The sequence below is a fragment of the Rhodamnia argentea genome, chromosome 9 (assembly GCF_020921035.1).
Source record: "Rhodamnia argentea isolate NSW1041297 chromosome 9, ASM2092103v1, whole genome shotgun sequence".
Taxonomy (NCBI): domain Eukaryota; kingdom Viridiplantae; phylum Streptophyta; class Magnoliopsida; order Myrtales; family Myrtaceae; genus Rhodamnia; species Rhodamnia argentea.
The window spans coordinates 2,258,524-2,281,110 of NC_063158.1; the positions used below are offsets into that span (position 1 = coordinate 2,258,524).

General features: G+C 37.5%; 1 protein-coding gene across 1 annotated transcript; it reads right to left on the minus strand.

The window, feature by feature from the left end:
- Positions 1-14,735: 14,735 nt before the first annotated feature.
- LOC115740894 (protein SPIRAL1-like 5) lies at positions 14,736-15,475 on the minus strand. Its single transcript, XM_030674537.2, has 2 exons — positions 15,123-15,475; positions 14,736-15,040 (listed from the first exon to the last, which is right to left on the minus strand). Exons 1-2 carry the CDS (start codon positions 15,390-15,392, stop codon positions 14,966-14,968), a joined length of 345 nt encoding a protein of 114 aa, XP_030530397.1. The 5' UTR covers positions 15,393-15,475; the 3' UTR covers positions 14,736-14,965.
- Between the last annotated feature and the right edge of the window lie 7,112 nt (positions 15,476-22,587).

The window sequence follows — 22,587 nt, forward strand, 5'->3', positions numbered from 1 at the left end:
AAGAAAAGAGAGGGAAAAATACTAGCAAATAAACGAATACAAAATGAAGCAGGTAAGAGCATCGTGAGAGATTCTTACCACATTCATCTATGCAATTTTTAGATTCATTTACATCGATATGCCGCTCATACCAAACAATGAACATAATAGGAAGTAAAAGTATTCAGCTTTTAAACAGTGGATTGGTTATAGTGAAATTCCTGAATTTTATATCCCATCATATCTAGTTCTATATTGATTAGAAATTCACACGATCAAACGTAGCCTTAGAATTTGCGAAATCTGGGTCATGCGCAGCTCCATTCATGCACATCCCAAACACGAATTTCCTTTCTAGGATGCCCTTTTCTTTCCTATGATTAAAAGATCAGACGATCAGTGAGAAGAGTAGCTTCACAAGCTCGTGTCCGTGTTATAATTGCACATTTACATTCTCCGGTCCATCTCCATGATCGGTATGTCTACCAGCTCGGTTGAACTCAGAGATCTAAGTAAAAAGTAGCTTTCGAACCAGAGTCATGGTAATGGAGAGTGCACGTTACGTGTTTCGTCACGGATCACATATGTGTGAGCACAATATGATACGGATCATGGTGACCCATGCTGGCCATCAACTTCAAGATTTGATGTATATACCATATGCTATATAGATGCGTGTATATACTCAGTCCATGCGCCAGTCATCCACATGAATGATAATGGGTAATCATAGAGCAATCGTTACTTACGTGTTTCGATTCTTCAAATCGGTCGAACTACTTGGTTAAATATGAAGGCAAATAATGTTCGAGGACGTGTTGGTTGATCTCGAATTAGAATTTAGGTGGTTTCGAGTTTGGTAATTCTTGTAAAAAAGAAGAAGAGAAAGTAAACAAGTTAGATAAAGGATAAAAGATGTCTGAATCCGCACGAGTGAGTTGAAGCTTGAAGATAATCCCAAGAGGAAGATCCAATTCATAGATAGTGCAATGTGCACTAGATAAGTAATGCAACGAGAAAATAGTCGATTACTATATTGCCAATGGACGATATAATAAGAAACCAAGTTTGAGACAACCTCTAGTGACCTCTCATCACCAATATTTGTGTGAATTAGGTCTAATTCACTTTTATTCCGTATTGGAGAGTGGGTCAAGACCGTCGAGTTCACATTTCACTCGTCGAGATTAAACTAGCTATTGATTATCTTGTCATTCAATATCTTCATTATCTCGGAGTTTAATTTTGGAAAAATGCTATATATACTAAGGAATTCTATTAAAACCATCTTGAGAATTTGATATGAGAAGTTTCAGTTGAGGGTATTCAAATACGTAGGACCCATGAATTGAATGATCGGCTTCTTTAAACCAATAGATAATCGCCAGATCACTTGATAATTAAGCTCCAATAAGATTTTTTGGCGCATGCTATATTGCTGTTGACTTCTTTGATCTCTCTCTCTCAAAAAGTGAGCATACTACAAAAAAAAGACGTTTTAGCCACGAAAAATTAGCGACGAAAAAAATTCGTTGTTAATTTGCCACGAAAATAGCGACGAAAAAGGTATTTGTCACTAATTTGCGACGCCAATAGCGATGAACAAAAATTCGTCCCTAATTTGCGACAAAACTCCATTTTCGTCGCAAATTTAGCAACAAATACATTTTTCGTCACTAATTTAGCGACGAAAAAGTGATTTGTTGCTAAATTTCCGACAAAAAAGGATTCATTAGCAACGAAATACATTTTCATCGCTAATCTAGCGACGAATTACTTTTTTGTCGCTAAATTTGCCACGCTAAATCAGCGACGAATGTGTGTTTCATCACTAATTTAGCGACAAAAAATGTATTTCGTCGCTAATTTGGCTAAAATTGCCTCGCTAAATCAGCGACGAATGAGTTTTTCGTCACTAATTTAGCAATGAAAACAAATTTCGTCGCTAAAAATTAGCGACCAATCCTATTTTCGTGGCTAATTTAGCAACAAATGCATATTTCGTCGCTAATTTGGCAACGAAAATATAATTCGTCACTAATTTGGCGACAAAAATGTATTTTGTCGCTAAAAGTGCCTCGCCAAATTAGCGACAAATCCTATTTTCATGGCTAATTTAGCGATGAAATCAGATTTCGTCACGCAATTTCCCCCACTAAATTAGCAACGAATGTGTTTTTCGTCGCTAATTTAGCGACGAAAATTTATTTCGTTGCTAATTTACCGACAAAAACGATTTTGTCACTAAAATTGCCTCGCTAAATTAGCGACGAATGAGTTTTTGATTCGCTAATTTAGCAACGAAAACGGATTTCGTCGCTAAAAATTAGCGACAAATCCTATTTTCATGGCTAATTTAGCAACAAATGTACATTTCGTCGCTAATTTAGCGACGAAATTGGATTTCGTCATGAAATTTCCCTCGCTAAATTAGCGACAAATGTGTTTTTCGTTGCTAATTTAGCGATGAAAATGTATTTCGTCCCCAAAATTGCCTCGCTAAATTAGTGATGAATGAGTTTTTCATCGCTAATTTAGCAACGAAAACGAATTTCGTCACTTTTTTTAAGCGACGAATCCTGTTTTCATCGCTAATTAGCTAAAAAAAATTTCGTTGATTTCAACAAGGGCGGGTCCTCCTGCTAGGTTTCTTCATTCACCCTCTCGCTCCCCCCCCCTCTCTCTCTCACACTCTGTCCATAGCGTAGCTGCGACTTTGCAATAACTCTCGAGCTTTTCTTTGACCTGCGTTGAAATGGCGTCTCACGCTCTCCCCAAGCTCTCGCCGTCGATGCCCGTCTTGACACCGGTTCGCGCTCAATGCCCTCACCGATCGAGACTCGCAAACTCGTTGAGATTGCCGAACGCATGGCTCGATGCAAGTGATTTCTCGCTCCGTTCGACGAGTCCCATCTCGCGATCGCCGAAGCCACGCCCAATCATCACCGCGATCGCCGAAGCCACGCCCAATCATCACCACGGTCGCCTTTAGCCTCCGACGGCGTGAGTCTAATTCCCCAATCGTCTCAAAAGCATTGCTTTACTCATTTCTTTTTAGGATTTCAGCTTCAAAGTTCTTTTTTTTTTCTTGCTTGATTTTGGTTTTTAGTTTTAAAAATGCAATTTTAGGTGACTAAGTTGGTGTTTCAAGAAAAATGCAATTTTCGGTGACTGGGTTGTTGTTTCGAGAGTGTTGTGCTTGATTTTGCAGAAAGCCAGAGAGTCTCTTCCACTGAGAATGTTCCCAGGTGAGTTCAACTAGAACATAAGTTGAAAGTTGTGTTTTCCATTGTTGTTTCTTGGTCAGAGTATCGCCAAAATTGTTCTTTGAATGAGCTGCATTTATCAAATTACAACTAGGTATGAAATAATTGCTTAGACTCAGCTTTGGAACATGCTGTTTGTGGAGATAGTTGCATATCGATAATAAGTGAATATGAATCCGGTGCGCTTCATCTGTTATTGCTTGTTCCTTGTTCTCTCTGGACATTGAGTCTTTTCTGTTTTTGTTGGGGTTTGGAGTGGAATTAGATGCTTAATGAATCATGTTAAGATCTTTCATGAATTGGCTAGTTTTGAGAACATTCTTTATACTTTTATGTACCTTTAAGCTTCTGCGAATGTGAATCAGTATGAAGCCTTGACATGTTGGAAATTGTTTTGACATCTTTCCTTCTGCATTTGATGTCATAGTGTTAACTATTATCGTACTTTGACTTGGTATTCTTCAATTTTGGTTTTCTAGATTACGTGTTGGATGGAAGCTCAGGAGCACCCTTTGTAGGTACTATAGGTTTTGTTTTTCCCCATTAGTGCTCATTTTGACTTTGGAGGTCATATAGTAAAATTTTGTTTGAAATTGTTGTTATCATTATGACTAGGTGGATATTATTATGGCAAGATCAAATTCCCTCTGGAGTACTACTATAAGCCTCCTGGGATCACGTAATTTCCTTTCAAACAGAATCATCTTTTATTTTAATGGAGTTCAATGTATACACCTTCTTGAACTAATACTCAATAGTTTCCTAATAGATCATGGTCATCCGACAATATCTATTGCTCCTCCCTCTCCAAAACCAAGGGATTAAAATCCTTCACTTTGATAATTGTTCATCTTTTTGTTGTACATTTATACGTAACTTGTGCCCAAGGTTTACGTTTGTGGAGAAACAGTTCGTTAGCAGTAAATGATTAGCTATACAAGGGCTATCGGAAAGGGAATCCAGAAAGGCAAATTAATGAGATAGTTGCAACTCCGGCTGCTGCCTTTATTTCTGGCTTCATTTGCTGATTCATCCATATGTACAACAATTCTATTAACGTTTTTTTCTCTCGCAAGGTATGATTTCCTTAATACAAATTCCAATAACTTCAATGCGAGCATATAGTATAACTCAACCTATAAGAATGATACAGGAAATGCTGTAAGTTATTGTGATAGTGTACACATATTTTCAAATGGATGCTTCTCTCTTTCTCAGCTTAACAAGTTGCAATTAAACTCGCGCTATTGTTTTAATTCAGGGGCTCTTGAGCCACAACATGGAGAAGTGTGTGTTGGACAGACTGAGCAGGGGAAGCATTTAAGTGAAAGTTAACTCTTGTGATCATTTCTTTTTGCTGACTTATGTTTTGGAACTAAGATATACGATTGTTCATCAATTTGATTCCAAGTTTGCTTCCCTCCCTGATGCAACCTTAACAATCTGGTGTTTCTTTTTTTTAACTTTTGTCCATAAATCCTACTATTGGACCCTCCTGTTAGTCCCAATGTCCATTGATATGTCAAACTTCAATTTTTAAGTGTGATTTGGCTCAAAGATATCTCGATTTTCTGTTTTGTGTTTTTTGTGTCTGTCAGTATATATGCCCCTGCTTATTTTCTTTCCATGTTCACCTTCAGATTTATTGACTGGGCACATGAAGTTCTCTCTTCCAGTGAAGATGATGTCATGGCCCGGAATTGTTTCTTCAGAAGATCTGGTGTTGTCTGCTAGAGATTGCGTTGTTGCGGTACTTAAAAATCTATGTTAAATGAATGATAGATGAATGGCATTTTGTTTCTTCAGAAAACTCACTTCCAGTGAATGGTAGATGAATGTATTTTGTTTGCATATTATTATAATATTTAGATCTTGCTTTATCAATGTTAAATACAAATTCTAGAAATTAATTTTGTTTTTAATTAGATTTAAAATTGAAAATTAAAAGAAATTATTTTATTATACGATCACAAATTATAAAAGTTTGTTGCAAAATTCGTCCCATGCCTAGTTGTCGCAAAATTCATGGTTGGACAAATTTCGTCGCAAAGTTCGTCGCCATATTTATCCCTGAACAATGTTCATGGCCAAAAAAAAACATTCGTCGCTAAATTTCCTAATTTGAATTGGCGCTATTTTCGTCACAATGAAAATTAGTGACACTAAGTTTTCATGGCAAATAGTCGCAACGTTCGTCGCAGATGAGCGACGAAATTAATTATTCGTCGCAAATCAACTAGAAATCAACTATTCGTCACTAAATGTATCGACAAAATTAACAATTGATCACTAAATTTAGCGACGAACTAAGAATTTCGTGGCTAATTTTAGTGACGAATTTAGTGATTCGTCGCTAATTTTAGTGACGAATTCAGATTTTGTCGCTAAACTTAGCGACGAAATGTTTTTTCGTCGCTAAAATTTCGTGACGAATCACTTAATTCGTCGCTAAAATTACCCACGAAATTCTTAGTTCGTCGCTAAATTTAGCAACGCAAATTCAAACTTTTCATCGCTAAATTTTGCAACGCCGAATTAGCCATGAATTTATTTTTGTGGCAAAATTCCTAGCAAAAATCATTTAGTGACGAATTTTGCGAAAATTTTCGTGGCAAATTCCGCCGGTAAATCCTTGTTTGTTTTTGTAGTGGCAAGGACAAAGGCGATCTCCAATGTGAGATAGAATGACTCTTACGCTAACCAAGTTGCTGATAGATATATGTCTTAAACCAATTATGTAATAGTTATATGTTAGGAACTTCAATTATACTTTTAATTTTTATGATTTCATAAGATCAATTATGACTAAATCTATTCTTAAAACGTCAAGAATATTTGTGATGGGTTCACGGTTAGATTGTATCTTTTGAATTGTTCCTGGTCGATAGGTCATTAAACGAATATAAATGATCCCGTTGAGAACAGTATGTTCTTAATTTCACCATTAAATATTAGATACTTGAGGGAATGATGAGTCACGAGTCATTAGGTATTGTGATGCCCGAGTTAGAACATATGTGCTTATACTGCACAAGTTCATTGAACATAATATGCGTTGAATGATTAGCAACATGGAGGCTTCTAGTGTGGTCAATGTGTAATCATTCATGCTTTGGTCTTGTATAAATAATCCTTAGACTTGAGGTACAATGTTGACTTTGAGTTATTAACTCGCATTTATTTAAAAGACTATTGTCTAACCAAGCAGCTAGACAAGCTAAAGCGAAACGGGCCTAATCAAGCTTATTCAAACCATACATTGTTGGGAGGTTATGGTTCACAAGTGCCCATATTGATGGTGCATTCAGATATGAAGTTACACATATGCACAACATGAAATCTGTCTCCTTGTTACATTGCAAGGTACAATATTGATGTTCTATGCGATCTACTCATGACACCGCATTGAAATCATTGGCCAGGGTTGTAATTAAGAATGAAATGTTCATGTCGCGTATAAAAGCATGTCAAGTAGATTTGTGCATATGATCCATGGTCTTTGTTTGATCCGGACATAGTAAGACAGAGGGATTGAACCGCATTGTAGGCAAAGCGGGTTCATTATGTTCTTAAAATATTCACATTGTCTAGATAGCCATGACATATTGCTATATGTCAATTATGGCTTGTAAGACTTACAAATTGATTGGGAGAGTCAATTCTATTAAAAGTATTAATGTGTTGGTACAAATCTTACTATCAATTCAGTGATGAACTTAGGGATGTCACACACCTTAACTAATTGAAGGAAAAGACAATATTGCAAATATATTTGCAATCATGGCAATTGATTTGAGTTGGGCTGTAATTAAATTAAATGCAATTTTATTCTATTTTATTTTTTTGTCACAGGTGCGCGTGCATATGACGCACAAGCATGTCCGAAGTGGACACATATTATTGTGCACAAAAATGCACTCGTGCCGATATATCTATATAAATTAATAAACCCATGCACATGGTCAGCCACTTCTGCTGATCGTGCGTCTGCTGACCGTGCCCATGTGCACACGCACGATCAGCGGTTGTTGTTCGTGCATCGTGCACGATCCGTAATCGCCGATCGTGCGGATTGGTCAGCAATGTGCGAGTGCCCACGCAAAATCGGCGGTTACCGATCGTGCACCAATTAAATGTTATTTGGCAACTATTGTTGAGAAGAAGGGAATGAACGTTAGAAAAAGGTCCTTTCTCCCCCTGCGCGCGCGCGCGTTGTGTGTCCGTGAGAAGAAAAGGGATTTTCTCTCTATTTTTCATTTTTGTTGCCGCAAGCAAATCAAGAGTGCGAGGAATTGTCTCTACGTGATTGCTATCACAATTAGAATGGCCAACTATCCTCAATTTCTTTGTCCCATTCGAAGTGCGATTTGTGATGTGTCTGAACTAAAGGCCCGACATTAATGGAGCTCGGTCTGAAGAATATCCGAACCGACTCGTTTCAAGCACGCTACAATCGGTAATTTGTTCAACCTTCTTCGTTTAATTTGATTTTTGATTAAAACGCATGAGAGATACATGTGTAGATTTTCTTTGTGCTATGTTTTATGTTTTAATTTGCATATGCATGTTAAGTTTATCGCAACAGTTGCTTCGTCCAACATCAATACTTAACAAGAGACCACAATTTTAATCTTCATAAGCCTAATTTTATAGTCCAACTTTGTAAATCGTTCCTATTCGTACTTAAACATTTTTTTACCTCATTGAAAAGGGGTGGCACAAGCACAATCCTAACACAAGTTGGATGCTCTTGGGCGTTCCAAATGTCTGATTAGGACAAGGGAAAGTGATGTTGGGTGGTGGGGTCAAGTCTATCACGGCAGATTGTCGACACATTGATGTCATTCGCCGTCTCGTGAGCCAATTTTGTATTTTAGGGCTCCCCATTTGGCCCCATTTTCATGGACAATTCCTCACGGGACTGAAACTTTCTTGCTATTTCTCATGAGAGCAGGCGACTTTGCTTTATCATCGGGTCATCCAAGGGATCGATCGAACATGTTTAGGTAGAGCTACCTCATTCCACTCCCCAAGAACCTTTCGTGTTACTTTAGCAAGTATGGTCCTTCTAACTTCTAAGTATGCGCTTCAAGAAAAGAGAGAGCAATAGCTACAAGCCACGGTGGAAATTGCTTCATAGGACCTGATGTGGTATTTCTGTGTTGTTAGAATGACACATTTATGAGCTCCCTTTTGTTGGACAAAGCACTTTTTCAAAACATAACTCGATTAACATAGGGTTATAAAATGGCCACGGTATCTCAAATATGTCGCAAATGGGTCGAGCATTATCTGACCATAAAGTGTTTGGCTTTCCTAAAGAAAGTTGTCATATGCCATGCCCATTCCTATCTTTCAACACATGCTTGCTAAGACACGCCCCTTTAAAGATTACGGTCAAAGTATGACCTTGTAATATTTTAGGAAACACGAGCTCGCCTTGTGTGTTAATAATCCCTCTTGATGAGTCTCTTGGGCTTAACTTGTTCAAGTTTGGCGGACTTAGAGAGTTATTCTATGCGGGATTAGTCTAAGCCCCAAGGGCATCGAAAGTCAAGCTTGCCGACTAACTCTAAGGATTGTTCAAGAAATATGTGTGAAGTCTTCTTGGTTCAAGTATATAATGGGATAGTAAACTTGCGGATTCTCTTTTGGACTAACTGCAAGGATTGTTATCAACAGCAATAAGTCCAGTATGAAGAGGCCCGAATATGGAATGTCTCAAAATAATATCTATATAGGGAGATTTAATTAATCGAGATTCAGAAGCGTAAGTTTTACATCAGCCATCAATAGGTTTGACTAAGGCATTTATTGTTGGAAAATTATCGAACGAAATGGAGTAACAATGTGGTCGGACTTTGAGGTATGTAATTACTCTCTTTTATGATCAATTTGTCCCATGAAATTGCTATAGGTTTCTGATAAATTCCCTTCAGGATACAACAAAGTCACCGTAAGAATACTAGATATCAATTCCAGTAAATCTCCTAAAACTCTCTGTGAAAGAATGGAAAGATGAATATCTCTCTTTTGAAAGAAAACGAAAATGAAAGTAATTACGCAAATTAAATAGAACTATCTATTATATAATATGAATAGAACACACCTCTTGATATTCGAACCGCCCATACGAACGCACCTATTCATGTTCAAAAAATTGCAATTCGAACATGACCTTTCGTGTGTGATAACCGTCATTCGAACACAACCGTTGATGTCCGATCAGTCACAATTTAAAAAATAATGAAATAAAATTATAAAAATAATTAATTTCAAAATTCAATAAAAAAAAAATAATTGTTGAATAGAATCGGCCAAATTCGGGCACTCGTACCCGGGTATGGTGAGGTTTAGCTTACTCACCCATTTCTCATATTTAAAATGTCTTGCACTATCTCATCCCTCCTATGTGGGACAAGGAACATGCCTTATTTGTTTGTTTTACAAACAAACACCAATATTTATAACACGACCCAACTAAGCCTCACTCACCGATATAAGGACTTTTTTCATTTATAATTCTACGTTCTAATCGATTATCCCAATATCAAACGATATGGTCGGGATTGGGAATGCAACATCATGTTATCGCTAATGAGTGCTCAAAATCTCCTTGACACTCCATGTTAGCACAAAACAAAACGGATCGTAGACTAGACATTAAGGGCTTGTTTGATAACGTTTTGTGTTCCTCTATTTCTATTCTCCGGAACAAAAAAGAATCATAAACATGTTTGGTAACGCAAATGATTTTGATTTTGATTCTGCTGCCTGGAACACCAAAAAAAAGTTGATTCTCTAAAAAAGAACACTTTTGAGAATCACAAAGGCAAAGGCAATGATAGTCTTCTTTCACTTTTATCGGGTGCCCATGAGGAATGGGCCGGGTCAACTCGACCCAATTCGGATAATTTTTTTAATAAAAATTTCGAAAATTAATGAAAAAATCATTAAAAATCATTAAAAATTTTAAAAAATTCCAAAAAAAAGAATCTCACAGATTAGGAGATGATCACTTCAGCTGGTCAATCCTATTTTTGATGATTTTGTCTTTCGATTTCTCCCAAATGATATTTTGCCCCTTATAGGCAAATCGTTCCAAAAAATCCCGAAAATTCTATAAAAAAAAAAAATTCAAAGTCACCTCTTTCATTCTTGGTATATGCATAGCCTCAAGAGAAGTATGAGAAAACAACAATTTTAGCATATTATCATTCCAAGGAACAAATCGGAAGCATTTCTATTTTGGCCAAAAAAATGTCATGGTACAATAGGCTAACAATTGTGGGGTCTGATAAGAGTCATCAAATGTGATTATGTAATTATTTGATTTAAATGACAAATTGGGAAGAGAAATTATTTTCCAGAACAAAAATTTTGTGCGATTACCAAACGCGTTTCTGTTTTGGGAGCAATCTGCAGTTACCAAACACATTTTGATTCTCTAAAACTCATCCAGGGAATAGAATAAAAAAAAATCGATTCTAATTAGAACCACTTTTTTGAAATAGAAATGTTATCAAACATGTCCTAAGTTATCATATTTTTCTACTTTCTGGTTTTCATGCTTTCTTTCTTACAGGGTCTAAATGACTTAAACACTCCAAAGCCCATAGCTCCTTTCGGGATTTCACTGGGCCTAAGATGCTGTCGGTCTAAAGGAATAGTACGATTTGAGAATACAAGGTAATACATCAAAGTCCAAAAAGTACAAGTAGGATTTTGAACTTTCCACTATAGTTACTGATTTTGTCTGATTTAGCGATTTTCACTGCATATGATGGTGTCACTTTCACTCGTCATTTTCATAAAGATAGTAGATAAGCAGCTAATGTGGGCAGGTCCAATTCATAGATAGTGCAATGTGCACTGGAGAACTAATGCAACGAGGAAATAATAGGAAATGAGGAAGACAATTACTATATTGCCTGGATATAATAATAAACCATGTTTGAGATAACCTCTAGTGAGTAGTGACCTCTCATCACCAACGTTTGAGTGCGGCGGGTTGAAACTTTAGTCGCCAAGATTACACAAGTTATTGATTATTTTTTCATTCAATATGATCAAGAATACTGATCGATCTAAGTTTATAAGTTGAGCCACAAAACGTCTTCATTATCTTGGAGTTTTCTTTTTGGGAAAATGCTATATATACTAAGAAATTTTCTTAATACAATCTTAAGAATTGATATGACAAGTTTTAGTTGAGTATTCAAATAGGTAGGACCCGTGAATTGAATGATCGACTTCTTTAATCCAATAGATAATTGCCACATCGCTTCATAATTAAGTTTTGATAAGATGTCTCGGTATATGCCGTATTGATGTTAATTTTGAGCTAACCCTATAAATTTTTGTGGGTTGAACTTCTTTGATTTCTCTATCTAAAAGAGTGAGTGAGGACGAACACGATCTCGAATATGCGATAGAATGACTCTTATACCTATTTGTAGTGGGAGATTCAATTAATTGAGATTCAAAAGCGTAAGTTTCACATCGGCCATCAATAGGTTTAGCCAGGGTATTTTATAGCGCGACCCAAATAAGCCTCACCCACCGATGTATGGACTTCTTCGCTTTTGAGTATACATTCTATCAATAATCTCGTTGTCAAACGATATGATCGGCATGGTAATGCGAGATCCTGCGATCGCTCAAAGTGCCTTGGACACTCCTTGTTAGCCAAAAACCGATTGTAGACTAGCCATTAAGTTATCATATTTTTCTACTTTCTGGTATCCATGCTTTCTTTCTTATAGGGTCTAAATGACTGGCACACTCCAAAGCCCATAGCTTCTTTTGGGATTTCACTGGGCCTAAGTTGCTATCGTTCTAGAGCAAAAATAGAATTAGAGAATATAAGGTAATGTGTCAAACTCTGAAAAGTACAAGTAGGATTTTGAACTTTCAACTATAGTTACTGATTTTGGTCTTATTTGGTGCTTTCATTGCATATGATGGTGTCATTTTCACCCGTCGCCTTTACAAAAGAGAATTGACTATGTAACAGCTTTTAGGTGACTGTAAGACTAACAACCTATTTTAGAAAAAATAAATAATAATTAATTAAATACTATTATGGGATCTACTCTTTTAAAAATCTATTATTCTTACATTCATTTAAAAACTGTTATGCTAGCAAAGCTTTTTACAAAAATAGTAGATAGAAGCTAATTGGGAAGAAGGAATTGGCTTAACGGATCAAATCCTTCATCAAGACTCGTGAAAATCTTGGATTTTATTCCATAATTTTGGAAGTAACCTTGAATATATGTTGGAGGATGATCCTACCATTAGCTATCATTTGTAATGTAACGTGTTGCATTCATCTTAACACATGTTTTGGAAGTATAAATCACATCATTTATATGTTTATCAATATATTTAAAGTACTATAACCGAACAATCCACTAACTCATCTTCTCAATTTATATGTGAAATGCTTCTTCTTTTTTTTCCTGCTTGTTTATTTTCCTTCTTTGTATGTAAACTTGAAGAGTTCATCTTGTGTTGCATTTTGGTTTTATCTTCAGAAATGCCAAAGACATATCAAAGACATATGAAGTTAAAATGAGCCGGAACATAAGGCCTAGTGTTGTCAAAGTTCAAAACACCTTGTGTTCAATTTAAACAAAGACAACAAATGATAGTATATCAAATTAAACATCCTCACATTATATGTCCACTCCCTTCCCCATCTTCTACTTTCTAAATCAAAATTCTGCATTAGGTACTTTGCTATTTGACTTCCAATAGCATTCACCATTGCTTAATATAGCAGTTTTACCAATTCAATGTAATTTCTCTTCCAAAAAAGATCTCTCTCTCTCTCTCTCTCTCTCTCTCTCTCTCTCTCACACACACACACACACACACACACAGAGTTTGGTCTCTCTCCCGCTCAAAGATAAAGTTAGATTAAAGCTCACACATGTAGGGGAGGAAGTTTGGGACATGAATATTTTCCCTTTTTGCTAAACTACGGTCATCTCGTATGTTGGCCAACCTGTGCACACCTAGAAGAAGTGGGATTTAATCCCTGCTTTAAGGCCCATGTGTTCATGGGTAAGTTCAACTGAGAAAAACGTCTAGAAATTAGCAAGACTAAGGATGTTTTTGTTTCGCGAAAATTGAAGGATTTTTCTAGAATACTTTTGTAAAAATGATATTTGTATCGCTTTCAAAAATGAATGAACTAAAAATATTTTCAACGTCCCCGAAGATGTTTATAATGAATATATTAATTGACTAATTATTTCAAGCGATATAAGTTATCATTTTTAGAAAAATACTTTTCAAATCACTCATTTTTTGTGAAACAAACGAAGCCTAAAGCTCACGGTCGTAGAAGTGGGGGCTAAGAACAGGCGAGCTCTCGACGGCATGTTCTTTAGGGTTTTCTTGCTAATCATATTATGCTCGCACATTTTTAGCTCAACAGATAAATTGTGAATTTTAATAAGAGAATGGAATGAAGTAGTGCACATCATACACTCGTATGTATGTACTTACACAAGCGCGCATTACATCAACTAGCAGAGAAGAGAGAGAGAGAGAGAGAGAGAGAGAGAGAGATGCATGTTTGGAATTAGAAGATGGCCGTCAACTGCTAGTATACCAGCGTATACTGACACCCGCATAACAAAATTAAACACCTGCCTACAGGTAATTTACATTTTGGTTTTCATCGTTTCTTTCATTCATCTCTGCAAATTTGGTAAAAAAGAAGGAAGCTTAGAGTCCTTTAGGGTAGGAAAATCACCAGATCGTCAAGACAATTAACCATCAATGGACATAAGAAGTGAGAAATGAGGTGGAACTGAAAGAATGAAAGAAATGTACATATGGAGACGACTATGGTATTTATCCTTGGGGAGGGAGTTCCATGAACACTTGGTATTTATTCCGCTTCTCATGAAAAATGAGAATGAATTTGGATAAATTTGTCCTTTTTTTTCCTTGAAGATACCCACAAAAGGAACAAACTTAAGAAGAAATGGGAAAGTTAAAACTGGGTTTGTGATATTTCTGTCTGCCAACAACAGATTTAAATATATGAAATGAAGCATGAAAGCAAGAACTATCAGCAGCCATGCACGAATCTCCAAAATTCAGAGTGCAATATTTTATGCATGACCATGAAGTAGTACACTAAAAAATTCATCAGCTATGCTAACATACAATTTCATCACCCTGACACAAATCCGATATTTACTTTTGTGCTTAGTACTTGGAGATGAAGGAACGATGGAGACAAACATGAGATAAAACTCATCTTTTAAGACAAATCTCTGGACAATGATCTAAAGAAGAAGATTATTCAAATGAGGTATCTTTACCTTCCTGAATTAAAAACTGAAAGGTGGGGCGTTCAAACTCAGTTTAATTAAAGATGAGTGGTCTTAAAGAGAACACCAATGCGAATAGAAGTGGGAAGTGTTGCTTTTTAAATTTCCAAATTTGGCATTTGGAAAGAAATCAAGATTCAGACACAATCATGCAATCTTACACCCACCATAGACTGAACTGGTTGAGCTTCCCACGACAAAGCCAAATCACAGTGAAAACAAGCTGAAACCCCACATAAATCGTTCACTCCTTTCTCTCAAATCCAACCCTTAAAGTTGCTAGATCCCCTTATTGGATTGTGTAGTTTACTACAGAAATCACAATACACACCCGCTATATGTTTCGGCTAAGGGAATGAGCATCACTCACTTATCTCCAAACAAGTACCCAAGAGATGAATCTCCTCCAGGAACTGATTTGACCTGTGTCGATGGACGCTCCTGCAGATAACTTCTCGAGAATGAGAAGAGGATGTACATGAACTAGGGGCAGTACACAGTTGGATGGGCAAAAATCGCTCACCGTGATGAAGTTCCCTGAGTTTTGACCTTGAGCTCTGTGGTAATTGTTGGAAATGTTTGGCTTTCGATCATCAGATGGAGGAAGGCTGTCTTGATTCTTCTCTGCGATCGTATCAACACCACGTGGTGGTGTGTTCGTCGTGATCGGGTCAATTCCATACGGCGGTGGGTTTGCAGCCCGTGGAGTTGGAGGTGGAGGCGTTTGCTCGTCGGATCCAAAAAGGTAGCCTAAGGAACTTTGCCCTCCGCCATAGCTACTTCCTCTGCTCATGGTCGCTCTTTCAGATCTGTTTAGCAAGTTTTATATTCACAAAATGGAAGGAGGGTGAAAACCCTAATATATATAGACGTATTTAGAGTGGGTTCTAATATTTCTCTTTTCGGATATATATATATATCCACACACGCGTGCCCTTTTGGTAGTTGAGGGAAAATGCAAGCTTTCCGATCTCATCTCTGATCTATTTGAACAAAAAGATAACACATTACCTACTGATTTACATCAGTAGAAGAGAAAACTTAGCTAAACTTGTTAGGGCAAAAGTGCAAATTTCTTGAGAGAAAGGAGAAATTCTCTTACTGGTGATTTCCTTAGCAAGTTACATGTGTGCCGACCATACATACGATCATAGACCACATCGGATATGTACAGACGAGTACTTTTCTCTTCCCTAGTATACATGGAATGAGAACAAACCTCAATTTGATTGCAGCAAAGAGTTTCCACCTTTTTTGGCTCGTGATTCAAATGCAGGAAAATATGGTTTGCCTTCTATATCATGATTACTGTGTTAACTGCATCATGTTTCGTACGTGTTAATCTTAGCCAGTTTTCCGGAATTAATGCAAGAGCGAACATGTCGATGCTTCACATAGGCTCCATTTTATATTTTTAACAAAAGACAATGAGCTGTGGCCCAAAACAAAAATGAAAAAACAAAAATGCAAAAGACAATGAGTTCAATTAGTACTATCAAGGTAAAATTCCTCATTGTTGGTGAAAGCACAAATGAAGGAGGTAACGTTGTATCACCGCTTGAGTAGGCAACTGTCTACTAATCCACACCATAATAAAGAACATAAGCTGTTCCTAACTCCTATTAGCTGGAGCATGGAAATTATTCTTAGTGAGCTTCACTTGCTATTCTCTCTTCAACTTTTGAACAATTTTGATTTAGTTTGAAGCACTTAAGTTAATCTCTCTCCAACCATAGCAGGAGGGTCTCGATATAAGAAAGGCTAGGATTCTTATAGAGGTACATGTATACACATACATGTCAGGTCAAGCCGAAGAATTGGCAATTTTTGAAAGAATTAACTTGGAAACTGTTGGTTCAACAAGTAGAACGAGTTGGTTAAGTGTCCTAATCAAGTGGGCTCAAAGATCACCCGTTTAGAGCAATATTAGCCACAAAGTATGATTAGCTAGGTGGTTCTTCACTACATGTTGTCCCAAACTAGCCAGCAATGTCAATCAAAGCTTCCTCGTAAGATCGCGTCAAGCTCGAGATGAGGTTTTAAAATAGGACCCTTGAGAAGTAGTTGAGTGGCATAACCCACGGTCAGAACTGTACATGAGATGCTATGCTAGTAATGAATATCGACAATGCTTAGGGGGATGGGGGTTGGAGATTTTTAATTAATTGGGGTTAAGTCAAGATAATGGGTGCCTTTAGGTGAGAGATTTATACTAAAAGGTGGAGAAAATTAGGCGAATTTATTGTTAGTGGGCCAACGAGTGGCATGTGATCTTAAGAGAGAAAGAAATGCAGCTAGTTCAATTCAGATATAGATTTAGTGCGGTGGGAAGGAATCTGGTAAGGCAAAATGACTTCATGAGAGTGGTCATTGTGGGCATGGTCGTCTCTGGCTTACACGATCCTTGATTATGCTCTTGAACAGTTGGTGGCATTTCATCAAAAGTGGTGCTCATTGGAAAGTTAAAAGCTCTTGGGAAAAATTGTTCAAAAAGTTGTAAATCTATTTACACGGCGGCCAATTTGGCCCTAAATCTTTTGACCATTTGCTAATTTAGTCCTAAATCTTTCAATTGTGCCAAGTTAGTTATAAACTTTGTGACATTTGTCAATGTAGTCCTTTCACGCAATTATCCAAATAATATGTTTAAAACTAGATTGTCAAAATATCAAAGAGGTTTAGGACTGAATTGACAAGATTAAAAGGTTTGGGATTGAGTTGAAAAATCGTTAAACAATTTAGGACTAAGTTGGCATAATTGAGAGGTTTAGGACTGAATTGGCCGCCGCCATATAAGATTGAGGGCTTTTTGGGACAAATATCCTCTTAAAAGGGGGTGCGGATATTAAACTACATTAGGTGGAGGCAATCTTTTGAGATCAGATAATGGAAAGTAATTCCATAGACGATCAATTAGCCATGAAACCATGGAGGTCTAGTCAGGCCTTTTAGTGCCCAGACATGCTTGAAGCATTGTGGTTGGGCGATGGGCCAGGAGATATAATTCCTATGGCCCTCAAATGTCGTCTTGGATGTCAAACTACTGTCCCTTTGATGGTACTTGAAAACGAAAAAGAAGTGGTAGAGCCACAACCTTAGGTTTTTCCTCAGCCGCCCTTATAATTTAACCCTATCTAAAGATGCATATTCAGTCATTTCAGGAGAACGCCTCCTTTGGATTGAACCTCGTTTGGTTTCCATCCACGAAGTGACAATCAGGGCTGTTCAGAAAATGGTGAAAAAACTGTACAGATCCTTTGTTTTATAATAAACGAAAGTGGCGACTGATTAAACAAGGAAAAATATCTTAACAAGTTATGAAGTTTCATGAAGCCCAACTCCTGAATTTTTCCAGTGTGAGGCAGAAATTAGGTTTTTGTCACCCATGAAAAGCAAATGAGAGAAGAGTACTATAAGATCAATCATTTGGTTGACCATTCTTGAGGAAATTATTGTAGGAACACCGGTCAGCATGTGCTCAACTATTTATGTTTTGATTCCTACTTGGAGTTGGAGCTGTCGCTTAGGGCAAAGCCGCATCCGGCTGTGTCCTTTCGAACTCATCGTGGATGACCTGTCTTTGATTTGACCGAGTAGGTGATCGCTAGGGGTACGAAAGATTCCTCATGATGCTTCTGGCCATTACACTCGAAGATCCTCTGTGAGTACATCCATTTGATACCATGATTACGGAGGTAACAATATTGGTGCGTGAGAGGTGTTTTTCTCAACAAATCTAGAGATTGAGCAGACCTTTGAAGAAAAATCAAGGAAGATGGCGGTTGAATTTCAAAAGGTATTGCGACCAAGAAAAAAAATAATTCAAAGGGTGTTTAAAAAAAAATAGAATTGATCATGGAAGGTGCATTAGTGCAGAAGAAAGATATCTATTTTTAAATGAAGAGTCCCAAAAACTAACATGTAAAGACAGGAACTCGAACTTTTGGCCATCAACAAACTGAAAGAGTCATTTAATGAAAGACGATGGTCTTTCAATTCTAAATGAAAGTAATTAAGGTCATAAATTTACCTCTCTTCAAAACTATAAATTTCTTGCATACAAATGGATATATAAAGACACAAGGCAAATTGTAATTTTGCTCATGTATTATGCATTCTTCTATCCGAAGTACCTTATAATAACTCTAAAGAAAGGGTGACTTCTTTTCTCCATCCATTGTCTTTTGCATCAAATTCAAATCGTTCAATGTGCTCTTCGCCATAAAAATCCAAGATGACACTTGTCCCGCTCTATCTGGACTTCCAACTCCATGAATTTACCTGTTTCAAATGCACCTACCATTCACTGACTGCCATGTTGAACATTTAATAACAGACAGCAAAGCATAATCATAGGAAGATCAATCCACAGAATCTTCTACATGTCAATTCCTCAGTGGCCAATGATCTCAGCTGAGGACCCTCATGTACAAGGACGGGACAATTGAAAAGAAGGTGGGGGAGCTAATTGACATTTGACATGGATATGTAGTGAAAACTGGTAGAAAAAGGAAGTGAATAAAAGAGAGAAAGCCGAGATGATGAGGCGGGGGTGTGTGGTGGGGATCAAGAAAAAGGAGGGCATGACTGGCGAGCAACGCAGGAGACCTACATGTAGCCCTCACTCGCAACTTCCTTTGGTGCGCTCACTGTTCCGAATTCAAGGGAACAATGCATACGGCCGCGTCAAATCAGCTGTCAAGATGGGGCAAAAGGAAGAAAAAACAAGAAGAGAAACTGCCAACCTTCAACTGGTAGTAACGAGGAAGAAGAGCATCAATCATCTGCTCTTCTTACCAGGCCGGGTGAGAAGAAAGTAAGTGATGGAAAACACCGTCTGTGTCCTGGAAATTTGATTGCGAAGACACATTAAACTTGATACCGCGAGTTAATCGTCTCGGGGAGGGGGGGGTGTGTGAGGGGATCGATTTCCGTTGACGGCTGATGCAAAGAAATGACTTCTGAATGTTTTCTAATAAGCAAAGCTGAAAATGCAAAGTGATTCGTGGTTGCATGGGCAGGAGGCATATACATGAGCAAAATCATATCACTGGCTCGATAAAAAAAAAAAAAAATCTTATTCTCGCACTGCTCGATAATCGCTTTCGGAATTAGAATGAAATTGAGCTCGCACCGCGAAATTCTACAGCCGTATGATGCTAATTGAACTCAAATGAATTGACTGTGGGAGTATACTAAACGCGTCGAAACCGAAGTATCTCGATGGACGTTTGATGGCTATCATCACCAAATGTGAAAGAAGTTACTCGAAACAAGAGAAAGTTGCCCCCAAAGAATCCCTATTGACTCAGTACGAGATCAATAGGGGACTAGAGGGCTTGCTTTGCTCTAGGGGCCAATGAGTGATATTTAAGCCAATGAAGTCTTGGCTGAATGTAGAAAATTCGAACGTGTGTTGGCCGAGGCATGTCACTATCTAGAATGCATCCTGTTCCTAGCCCACCAAAGCCCGACTAGTTTGTATGTATACCAGCGAAAGAGCGGAGGATCAATCTATACCCATGAATTGAAGAAGAATGACCAAGAAATTTTCCAAATCTTGAAGCTGATGGCAGTGTAGAGGCGATCATGAAGTAGGTCGGATGACAACAGACCTTGCAAAGAATTATACTTGGGATTATGTACGGGGTTATAATACATAGACCTGTCAAAATAGGTCTAAAACTCATTTAATGACTCAAAAGCATTCAAATGGGTCATAACAGATTTCGTAGGAAAGCTTAATGAGTTTTACAAACTAAAGAGTTTAAAATAAATGGGTCGTAAATGGGTCCATTATGAATTTATTTACAAACCCACTTACTCCGTTTAAGAAAAGAGGCATCATGAGTCTCGAACCAGTTTGTGTATGAAACCATTCCATCCTCCCTTCTTCTCCTCCTCCTCCTCCTCCTCTACTTCAGTTTTGGAAGCTTTTTTTCATTTTTGTTAATTTCTTTTGACTGATGATTTTCCATTAGTGGTTTGTGAGCTTCTAGTGTTTGGTTCATGGTTATGTTGATATAGCTGGAGAATTTCTTCTCGGATTAGCGATTTAATGCCTTTTGATATCATTGATCAAAATTTTCTTGGAGCATTATAACGAGGTCTTGTATTACTTTACCTGATACTGCTCGGGTTGTTTCTTTTTCGCATTTGCTTTACTTTTTATGAATTTATTGTCATGTTCATTACTACATTTATGCAAAATATGGCTGTTAAAACTGTATAATTGGTAATAAAAATCAAAAAACATAGTATCGAATAATGTATTATTAAACGGGCGTTAATATTTATATTAAGATCTCGTTTACATTTAACTCAATAGAAAACTTGAAATTTCCATTGAGATAAATGGATCGGGTATAGGCCGAAAAATCTACATTGAGATAAATAGGTCATAAATGAGTTAAATGGGCCAATTTTAATGGGATCATTTATGGCCCAATCAAAACCCGACCAGACTCACCCATTTGATAAGTATAATATTTTTTTAAAAAAAAATTTGAAGGTCTAATATAATAACATGGACGATTGATTGATTTTAGTCACTAGATCTGTAGGGAATAATTGCAAATTACTTTTTCAATGAGTTCTTACATGTAAGCACGCAATCCACAAGCCCCATTCATAGGGGTGAACGGTTCCAGGTTCCTTACGGGTTCCACCTAAAACCTATCCGTCGAAGCGGGTTCCTCATTTTTTGGAACCTGGAACCTACCCGTCATATCTTGAAACCTGGAACCTACCCTATAACAGGTTCTAGGGTCGGTTCGAAGGTACCCGAGAACCTATCAATTTCTTTTATTTTCTTTTCTTTTTTCATTTTTAGTTAAGTAAAATGAGAGTGAACGCTACAACATCTAAGAGAAAATAGAGGTGAGTGGTTTTAGGTTCCGTACATGTTACATTTAGAATTTGAAACCAATCCATTGGAACATGTTTATCATTTTTTGAAACCTGAAACCTAAAAATTTGTTTGACTCTAGATTAGACACTCATCATCGGATGCCATAGAACATTATAGGATCATGCAAAAACATATACCAAGACAAATATAAAAATTTATTTCGGGATCTAGAGTTTAGGTTCCAAATTCCGGGTTCTAGGTTCTAGGTAGTAGAACCCGGAACCTACCCATTGGAATAGGTTCATTAATTTTTGGAACCTAAAACCTACCCTACATACCTTGGAACCTGGAATCAAATCGGATCCTACGGGTTCCGATTCCGAGTTCTCGGTTCCATCAGACTAGTTTTTTCTTCGAATGGCCGGATCGCCTATGAAATCGTCATGTCTAGACCTCCTTTTGAATTTGAGAAATGCACCATCTTCCCATTAGTATATGTATGTGTGAGTATGTTTAAGGACCGTTAATAAAGTAATTATGATTGAGGACAATTGACAATGCAAAGAGTAGTATAGTACTATATCTGGGGATGAGTCATGTATACCATGAATGAGATCTCCATCTTTGGAAGTCTTAATTGAGTGGAAATGGAAAAAGTACCAAAAAAAGTCATACACCTATTGCATTGATATCAATTCAGTCATAAACCTTTTAATTTGACCAATTTAATCCTAAACTTTTTTGCACCGGCACCAATTCAGTCCATCGGGCCAATTGAAGCCTGAAACACTAATGTGGACTCCGGTCATTTTCCTTAGTATCGTTGGCATCGGCATGGAATTTTTTTTTATAATTTTTTGAATTTTTTGTTGCTATTTTTTGTTTTTCTTTCCCTTGCTTTTTTGTTTTTGCCTTGTTTGTGGCTGGCTGGCCACCGGCATTGCCCATGGACGAGGTCGCACATGCCGATCACAGGCAAGAGTCGACCTCACCGGGCCAAGGGCAGTGCCGATAAGGTCCCCCTCACTAGATCTAGTGAAACCGACCCTCACCCAAGCAAAGGTGACATCATCTCGGGCGGGGCTTGGCCTCGCTGGGCGAGGCAAGGCTCACCTTGGCCTCCTCCTCTAAGAGAGGC